This window comes from Thamnophis elegans, chromosome Z, assembly GCF_009769535.1.
Source record: "Thamnophis elegans isolate rThaEle1 chromosome Z, rThaEle1.pri, whole genome shotgun sequence".
Classification (NCBI taxonomy): Eukaryota; Metazoa; Chordata; class Lepidosauria; order Squamata; family Colubridae; genus Thamnophis; species Thamnophis elegans.
In genome coordinates this window covers 145,112,578-145,122,320 of record NC_045558.1, presented here as the reverse complement: position 1 = coordinate 145,122,320, position 9,743 = coordinate 145,112,578, and the positions used below count along the sequence as shown (strand labels likewise).

General features: G+C 49.8%; 1 protein-coding gene across 1 annotated transcript; it reads left to right on the top strand.

The window, feature by feature from the left end:
* The first annotated feature begins 1,643 nt into the window (after positions 1-1,643).
* Positions 1,644-8,879, top strand: LOC116522063 (zona pellucida sperm-binding protein 3-like). The gene is made up of 7 exons (XM_032236649.1): positions 1,644-1,802; positions 3,156-3,274; positions 4,256-4,359; positions 5,057-5,234; positions 7,406-7,526; positions 8,511-8,687; positions 8,784-8,879. The coding sequence occupies exons 1-7, from the start codon at positions 1,644-1,646 to the stop codon at positions 8,877-8,879; spliced, it is 954 nt and encodes a 317-aa protein (XP_032092540.1).
* Positions 8,880-9,743: the final 864 nt, after the last annotated feature.

Below are 9,743 nucleotides of genomic sequence, written 5' to 3'. Positions count from 1 at the left end.
AGCCAGCTGTGCTGCCCCTTTAAAACTTGTGGACTTCAACTCCCAGAATTCCTCAGCCCGCTGTTCTTCCTCTTTATGACTTGGACTTCAACTCCCAGAATTCCTCAGTCAGCTGTTCTTCCTCTTTATGACTGGTGGACTTCAACTCCCAGAATTCCTCAGCCAGCTGTGCTGCCCCTTTAAGACTTGTGGACTTCAACTCCCAGAATTCCTCAGCCCGCTGTTCTTCCTCTTTATGACTTATGGACTTCAACTCCCAGAATTCCTCAGCCAGCTGTGCTGCCCCTTTAAGACTTGTGGACTTCAACTCCCAGAATTCCTCAGCCCGCTGTTCTTCCTCTTTATAACTTTTGGACTTCGACTCCCAGAATTCCTCAGCCAGCATGGAATTCTGATGAATTCTGGGAATTGAAGTCCACAAGTCTTAAAGGGGCCAGTTTTGCAGCCCCCCCACCCCACCCTGGACTAGGCTAACCTGGTTTAAGACCGAGGCTGCCCTGCAAACCCACTCTTTATCGGGTGAACAACTTCCTGTGGTTCTAGGACTTCCTACTTAACTTGCCAAAGCTCTTAATGTTATAATGACATTTCAGTCATATCTGATCCCACTACTTTGTAAAACTCAGGCGTCTAACCTAACATAGACAGATTCCTCTCTGGCAGAGTCTTTATCTTAGCCTGGGATTAAAGAGGCTGGATCCCATCGCCTGGCACCAACAGCTATTCTCCAAGGCAGCTGAAGGTAGAACAAGAAGCAATGGGTGGAAACTAATCAAGGAGAGAAGCAACTTAGGAGAAATTTCCCGACAGTTGGAACAATTAATCAGTGGAACAAAAGTTGCCTCCAGAAGTTGTGAATGCCCCAACGCTGGAAGTCTTTAAGAAGATGCTGGATAGCCATTTTTTTTCTGAAACGCTATAGGGTTTCCTGCCTAGGCAGCGGGTTGGACTAGATGACCTCCAAGGTCCCTTCCAACTCTGCTATTGTGTTGTATTATTGTATTAGAACTAAGGAGAAATTTCCTGATGGGGAGAACAATTAATCAGTGGAACAGAAGTTGTGAATGCCCCAACACTCTTTAAGAAGATGCTGGATAGCCATTTGTCTGAAGGGATGTAGGGTTTCCTGCCTAGGCAGGGGGTTGGACTAGATGACCTCCAAGGTCCCTTCCGACTCTGCTATTGGGTTGGATTGAATTGGGGCGGAAACCTAGGGGCGGCAAAGGGTAGGGGGAGAACAGCCCCATTCCGCTTCCTGCTTTGGAATATCATGGTTCAGCAAATCATGATTTGATTAAACCAGAGTTCCATCGCCAACGAAGGGCTTATCATGATCCATTGGAGCCTCTTCCCCCTTTCTTGTCTGATCCTCTCCTGCAGCCCCCTTCCTGCCTGTCTTCTTCCCTGCCCCACCTTTCTGAGTGGGCGTGGCCGGGGTTAATTGCACAGGTGGGGGAGCCACAGGTGAGTGGCTGGCTCCAAACAGCCTCACCTGTCTGAAGCTGAGCTGTACGTTTGTGTGCTGGCCGGCTATGGATGCCTGGCTCTTTCTCCCAATGCTGGCTCTGCTCCTGCAGGGGTGCCCTGCCAGGATGCCCACTTATGCCCACCCCCAGGTGGAGGTGCGCTGTGGGCCACAAAACATGGTGGTCACCGTCCGCAGGGACCTCTTTGGGATGGGCAAATTGGTTGACCCCATGGAGCTGGCCTTGGGGCCTGCGGCCTGTCCCCCTTTGAGCCTGGGGGCCGGCGGTGTGGTGGTCTTCGAAGCGGGTCTCCATGAGTGCGGGAGCGTGGTGCAGGTAATGCCCGTCGAGGGGAGGGGGGCTCTGGGAGGAAGGAGAGGGGAAGTTGGGGGTCTGGAGAGCATCCCTTCTGTGTTTCACAGCCTTGAGCACTTGCAAGAGGCCTGGACTTCAACTCCCAGAATTCCCTAGCCAGCCTGGGAGGCTGGCTGGGGAATTCTGGGAGTTGAAGTCCAGGCCTCTTGCAAGTGCTCAAGGTTTGATTAAAGGAAAAAATTAAAAACACAGAGACAATTTTACCTGGAAACCATTTCTGGACTTTGCACTTGGGGGGAAAAAAACTTAATTAGTTTGGGAGTTTGCCAATAAGGTTGGTTGTTATAGAAAACAGCTAGTATGGAAAGAAAAGGAAGAAAAAAAGGAATTGCTATCCCAAAAAGAGGAACAACTTAAAAACAAGGGAGAGAAACAGTGGGAGCCAAAAAAAAAAGAGGAATTTAAAGGAGGGTTACTCAACTACGTTATAGAAGAATGATAGGGGAAATTCAGAAGATACAATAACATACAAAAGGGGAAAAAGGGGGAATTTAAGAGTAGAAGATAGAAGGACAAAACTGGAGAAAAACAGAACATCAAAGAGAGCAAAAGACGAGAGGAGAAAAGGAAGAAGGTAAAAAAAGAGAGATATTACCAGAAAATGAAATACCTTGATACTGCTGGTGATATATAGTTAACTACAATAATACCGTTAAGTGGGGATAACCGAGGAAGTAAAATGTTTGTTATATTAAAATGATAACTCGGTGATATATGCTGCGTATCGAAATTAGAAAATGGAAAATGAAATGATAAAGTTGGTATAGTTTTTTCCCCCACTGCAAAATGATTTGGTTGACGTGTGAAGAAAAATGTCAATTTGAGATGGGAATATGGGAAGGAATTGAATTTATTGCATTTATATGCCGTCCTTTTCCCCGAAGGGAATAATGGGGCCGAATTTTGGAAATGATCAGGAGATGTAAAATTGGTTATGTGCAAGAGAGAATGTTTGAAAAGAGGTTTGAAAATTTGCAACAAAAAATAAAAACTTTACCGGGAAATGATATAACAGTCAAAACAAAATAATTGAGGTTTGATGTTATTACCTTATTCTGCCCCCCCACAAAATGCTTTTTTAAATTTTATTTTCCTTTTTATCCTACGCTGGTTTATCTTCTCCCTTATCGTCCCCTTATTTTCATATTTTGATAAAATATAATCGATAGCTTTACATTTTGATAAACTAATAAAATAGCGGAAACCCCGATATCCTAGTCCTTCCTGGTGGCCCCCTTTCCAGAGAGTTGCCGCCAGCTCCTTGTGGGGGCACCGTGCATTTGCCCCACAGCAAACCCCCCCCCCTCTTTTCAGATGACCCCCAACTTCCTGATCTACCAGACCCAGCTCTCCTACAGGCCTTCGCTGACCAACCATCCGGTCATTGCCCGAAGTCGTGGTACCACCATCGGACTGGAATGCCGCTATCCCAGGTAAGGATGGGATGGGGCTAAGCCGGGGAGGGAGGGAAGGTAAGAAGGGGCGGGGGGCTTTGTCCTTTGGGGTCTTCCTCCTGGCTGTTGGGGAAGGTTGCAGAGAGGGCAGTTCCATTAGGGAGGGAGGGAAGAAGGGAGGACACTGAAGGAGGGAGGGAGGCAAGTAGACAAAAGAAAGGAGGAAGGAAGGAAGAGAAGGAAGGAAGGAAAGAAAGGAAAAGGAGAATGAAGGGAGGGAAAGGAACAGAGGAGGGAAGAAGAAGGACACTGAAGCAGGGAGGGAGGAAAATAGACAAAAGAAAGGAGGAAGGAAGAGAAGGAAGGAAGGAAGAAAAGAAAGGAAGGAAAGAAAGAAGAAAAGGGGAATGAAGGGAGGGAAAGGGACAGAGAAGGGAGGGAGGGAAGAAGGAAGGACACTGAAGGAGGAAGGAAATAGACAAAAGAAAGGAAGGAAGAGAAGGTAGGAAGAGAAGGAAGGAAGGAAAAGGAAAAAAGGAATGAAGGGAAAGGGACAGAGAAGAGAGGGAGGGAGAAAGAAGGGAGGGAAGGAAAATAGACAAAAGATAGGAAAGGAAGGAAGGAAGGAAGGAAGGAAGGAAGGAAGGAAGGAAGGAAAACCCTTGCTGGCTGGGGAATTCTGGGAGTTGAAGTCTAGGCATCGTCAAGTGAAGAAGGTTGAAGAGACACAGACTTAGCTGGCAAATGTTTCTGCAGCTTTGTGCTCTGACCAAGGGGAGAAAAGGGGGCAGGAACAGGCCCAGAAGTGGGGAGGGGGTTCCATCTGCATACGAGCCGGCACCCCCAGATCACACTACGCCATTTATCGTGGCTCAGTCCTCGTCCCTGTCATTACGACGGAGGGCCCATTCTTCTACGAGGACCATAGGAAGCCCGGGAGGGGGGGAGCGGGAACACGGGAGATCCAGGGGGTGGAGAGAAACTGGAACCCCCCTCCCCATTCTCTCTTCCTTCTTGCAGGAAGGAGAACGTGACGAGGAAAGCCCTCCATCCCACCTGGCTCCCCTTCCAGTCCACAGCCATGAGGGAAGCCAAGTTGGGGTTCTCCTTGAGGCTGATGAACGGTAAGGCAGCTGAGGAGAGAGGGTTGGGGTGGGGGGTTCTGGGAGTTGAAGCCCAGACCCCTAAAAGTCGCCGAGAGGGAGAGAACCCCACTTACTAGCACACTTCTCCCTTGACCAACCAGGAGAACCATCTAAGGTGGACCTCAGATCTCCTGGAAGATGCTCGCAGTTGGGGTTGACTTTTCCGCCAACTGACATCCCCTCCCCCAATTTTTGGCATCCTGGGTCATGGTAACTGGTGGTGGGGTCCCCCACCAGCTGACCAGGTGCAGCTGGCTGGGGAGGGGGGTGCAACACGTGGAAGGCTCCCCGCAGCTCCTCGGCTCATCCGAGCTGCGGCTGAGCCCGCTGCCCTTTCCTGCCGACACCCTCTCCTCCCGCCGACGCCCTCACCAGCATGCGAAGCTTGCCGGTGCTTTGGAAGATGCTGGCCAGTTGGGGGGCGGGCTAGGCTAGTGCCAATGCAGCCTACTTGTGCGTAGGTAGAAGAAGGTAGTTGCGTGGATGAAGAGGGCAAAGGTAAGGCAGGGCAAGCATCCGAGCGAGCCAGTTCAGGGGCGTGGCCAGCCAGCTTTCACTAGCAGTATGGTGATCCACTCCCAGTTCTCTGAAACCGGTTCAAACTGGGAGCAACCCACCTCTGGATGGGTAGGTGGGTGGTCCAACCCACTGGAGCTTTGTGTCTTTCTTGGCACAGATGACTGGATGGCCGAAAGAGTCTCTGGCCGCTTCCTACTGGGTGAGCCCTTGCGCCTCCAGGCCGATGTCCAAGCGGAGAACCACCTGCCCCTGAGGCTCTGGGTGGACAGCTGCAGAGCCAGCATGAGCCCCATGCCAGCCTCCGGGCCCCAGTATGAGATTATGGGCGCCAGTGGGTAAGAGACGCACAGGGAAAAGGATGATTGAGACATGGAACGGCTGCTCGCCAGAGGCGATGGGCGCTGCTCCATCATGGGGGGGTTCTCCGGAACCATTTGCCCTGGAGGTCTCCTGCTTTGGGCAGGGGGTTGGACTAGAAGACCTCCAAGGTCCCTTCCGAGCCCTAGCAATCTATGGTCTTCCTTTCTCTCTCTTTTCTGTCAATCAATCAATTAATCAACCACTCTATCATTTCTGTCTTATCTGTCTGATCCACCCACCCACCCACCCACCCACCCATCCATCTACCCAACCATCCAACCATCCATCCATCATCCATCCATCCATCCATCCATCCATCCATCCATCCAACCATCCATCCATCCATCCATCCATCCATCCATCCAACCATCCATCCATCCATCCATCCATCCATCCAACCATCCAACCATCCATCCATCCAACCATCCATCCATCCATCCATCCATCCATCCATCCATCCATCCAACCATCCATCCATCCATCCAACCATCCAACCAACCAATCATCCATCTGTCCATCCATCCATCCATCCATCCAACCATCCAACCATCCATCCATCCAACCATCCAACCAACCAATCATCCATCCATCCATCCATCCATCCATCCATCCAACCATCCATCCATCCATCCATCCATCCATCCATCCATCCATCCATCCATCCAACCATCCATCCATCCATCCATCCATCCATCCATCCATCCAACCAACCAACCAACCATCCATCCAACCATCCATCCAACCATCCATCCATCCATCCATCCATCCATCCATCCATCCAACCATCCATCCATCCATCCATCCATCCATCCATCCATCCATCCATCCAACCATCCAACCAACCAATCATCCATCCAACCATCCAACCATCCATCCATCCAACCATCCAACCAACCAATCATCCATCCATCCATCCATCCATCCATCCATCCATCCATCCATCCATCCAACCATCCATCCATCCATCCATCCATCCATCCATCCAACCATCCATCCATCCATCCATCCATCCATCCATCCATCCATCCATCCATCCAACCATCCAACCAACCAACCATCCATCCATCCATCCATCCATCCATCCATCCATCCAACATCCATCCAACCATCCAACCAACCAATCATCCATCCATCCATCCAACCATCCATCCATCCATCCATCCAACCATCCATCCATCCATCCATCCATCCAACCATCCATCCATCCATCCATCCATCCAATCATCCATCTAACCATCCATCCAACCATCCATCCATCCATCCATCCAAACATCCATCCATCCATCCATCCATCCAAGCATCCATCCAACCATCCATCCATCCATCCATCCAAGCATCCATCCATCCATCCATCCATCCATCCATCCATCCATCCAACCATCCATCCATCCATCCATCCATCCATCCATCCAACCATCCATCCATCCATCCATCCATCCATCCATCCATCCATCCATCCATCCATCCAATCATCCATCTAACCATCCATCCAACCATCCATCCATCCATCCATCCATCCATCTAACCATCCATCCAACCATCCAACCATCCATCCATCCATCCATCCAACCAACCAACCATCCATCCATCCATCCATCCATCCATCCATCCATCCATCGGTTCTTCATCAATGATGAGAGAACCAAGTATCCCAGATGGCCTAAGGATTGCTGCTTGGACCCTGCGGGGTGGAGGCGGGGGGCTAGAAGCTACCAGCAGCAGGGCTGGATGGGAGAGACGCACGGGTGATACTAAATACATAGTCCTCGACTTACGGCCACAACGGAGCCCAACATTTCAAAACTGTTAAGTAAGACGGTTGTTAACTGAGTTTTGCCTCCTTTTACAACCATTCTTGCCACAATCATTAAATGAATCCCTGCATTTGTTGAGCCAAACCACCTTCCCCCATGGATTTTGCTGGCCAGAAGGTTGCAACGTGACCCCTGGACCGTCATAAATACGAGTCAGTTGCAAAGTGGCCGGATTTTGATCCCGCAGCCACACGTGTGAAAAACAGACATAAGTTGTTGTTTTTTTTCAAAGTTTGAACGAAAGGTTGTAAGTCGAGGACTGCCTGGGAGAGCAATAATTTGGGGAAACTGGGGGGGGGTCTTACCGTCAGCTGATAGCCCCTCCCCCGCAGATGCCTACTTGACGGGCGGCAAGAAGGGGTCTCATCCGCCTTCCTCGCCCCACGGCTGCGCCAGGAGACTCTGCGTTTCACCGTGGATGCCTTCCGATTCACCGGAGAGGCCCAGAAACCGGTTGGTTCTGCTGTGGAGGATGGGTTGGGGTGTGACGGGCAGGGGGTGGCTGGGATGGATTCTGCTCCTTCAAGCCCCTTCCCTCCAGGAGTGGCAACATTTTGCTGGCTGGGGGCTTCTGGGAGTTGTAGTCCACACGTCTTAACCCAGCAGTCAAATCTGAAAAATGCTTGGCACCGGTTCTGTGGGGGTGGCTTGGTGGAGGAGGGTCATGTGACTGAGTGGGCATGGCCAACCTATTCCCGCATTTTTTTTTCTGCTGGTTCGGGCAAATAGGAAAAAATGCTTTAAAAAGTGGTTCTGATGATCGGATGGATCCGTGCAATTGTCCGAACCTTCTTCCCCCAACTTTTTAAAGCATTTTATTCGCCGGAATTGGCAGTTTAAAAATGCTTTAAAATAGTAGTTAAAAAATGCTTTAAAAAGTGGAAAAACGGTTCCATGACAATCAGTTGTGTTGGCTGATTGTCAGAAACTTTTTATTTCACTTTTTAAAGCAACTTTTTACTATCTATTCACCAGAACTGGTCATAAAATATGCTTTTAAAAAGTAGTTAAAAATGCTTTAAAAAGTGATTGTCGTGGAATCTTCCCCCCCCACCACTTTTTAAAGCATTTTTTAACTACTTAATTGCCGGAACCAGTAGTGAAAATATGCTTTAAAAAGGGGGGGGGAGGTTCTGACGATCGTGTGCCACAGCTGATTGTCACGGAACCTTTTATTCCCCATTTTGAAAGCATGTTTTTTTTAACTACCAGTTCTAATGAACTGGTCAGAACTGGAACCATTTCCCCCGTCTGAACGTTGAGTCTGAGAAACACCGTGGGAACTAAATTATAGTACGATGTGAAGAATGAATCCTGGATCCACCCGAGTAGCTACATTCACACAAATACACACAATTTCCTTATCCTGGTTTAGCCATTTTTGGCTCTGGAGCCGAACTAGCAAACTCCACTAAACAAACCCGGTTTCTCGAACAGAGCCGAGAATCCAGGGTGGATGCCAGGCCTATCACAACCTCATCGCTGTGCCCAGATGGCGCCTCCTTTGCCTTGGCGCACACGGATTTCATCCAAATTCAGCCCAAGGATGGACGCATCATTGGCCCTCAACAAGGAAGTTTAGCTGGCAGGGGGGAATTCTGGGAGTTGAATCACGTAGGTTGAGAGATATATACTTTTTATGGCCAAAAAAAACAGGAAGAATTCCTTCCACTGGGAATTGGGGATTAAAAATTCCACTTTCTTTTCCAGATTTACATCACCTGTCGCCTGAAAGTCACTCCGGGAGACGTGGCGCCAGATGTTTTGAACAAAGCTTGTTCCTTCGACGCTGCCAGCCGTTCGTGAGTTCGCCCCCCCTTCCCAATACCCACCATCTTCAACTTTACGACCAACGGAGCCCAACGCTTCTAGATTCACCCCCTTCTTGAGTGAATTCCGCCTCGTTTTATGACCTTTCTGCTGCGGTTGTTCAGCGAATCGTTAAGTTAGAAGCACTAACTTAAGAAAGGGGGAGCTCGTGACCCCAGGGACGTGGCGACGGTCATAAATACGAGTCGAATTGCCGAGTGTCGAAATTTTGCCAAGGGGCCAATTTCCAAGGGCCGAATTTCGATGGGCATGCAGTCATAAGTATGAAAAACGGTCATAAGTCTCTGTAGTTTTGAATGGCCACTAAATGAACTACCTGCATCAGCCCAGTTCAAAGGCCAGATGTTTCTAGCACGTTTATAAGTGCGTTTTGGGAGCTGCAGCGTGGAAAAAAGGAGTGGGTTGTGGGGGGAGAGCAGGAGACCCCTAGGAAATTTAGCCATCGGGGTTTTGCAAGGTTTGTAACTTCCCGCTCTCCCAAATAGCCAGCGGTTCTAGCCATCCTTCTACACCCAGATGTTTTTTCCCCTGGCAGGTGGGTCCCAGTGGAAGGACCGGCTGCCATCTGCAGCTGTTGCGAGACCCGGAGCTGCGGTGGGGCAGAGGAGGGGCAGGACCCCCAAAGCCCTGACTATGGAGAGATGGCCTGGGAAAGGAGCTTGACTGGTAAACCGAGTTGGGGGGTCAACGTCGGGAAACGAGATTTACGGGGGGGGTCTGCATTTGGGCTGCACAAATCCAGGCGATCTTTAGAACCCTGTTTTTTGGGGGGCAGGGGGTTGGACTAGATGACCTCCAAGATCCCTCCCAACTCGGTTAATCTGTGAAACATTTGCCCCC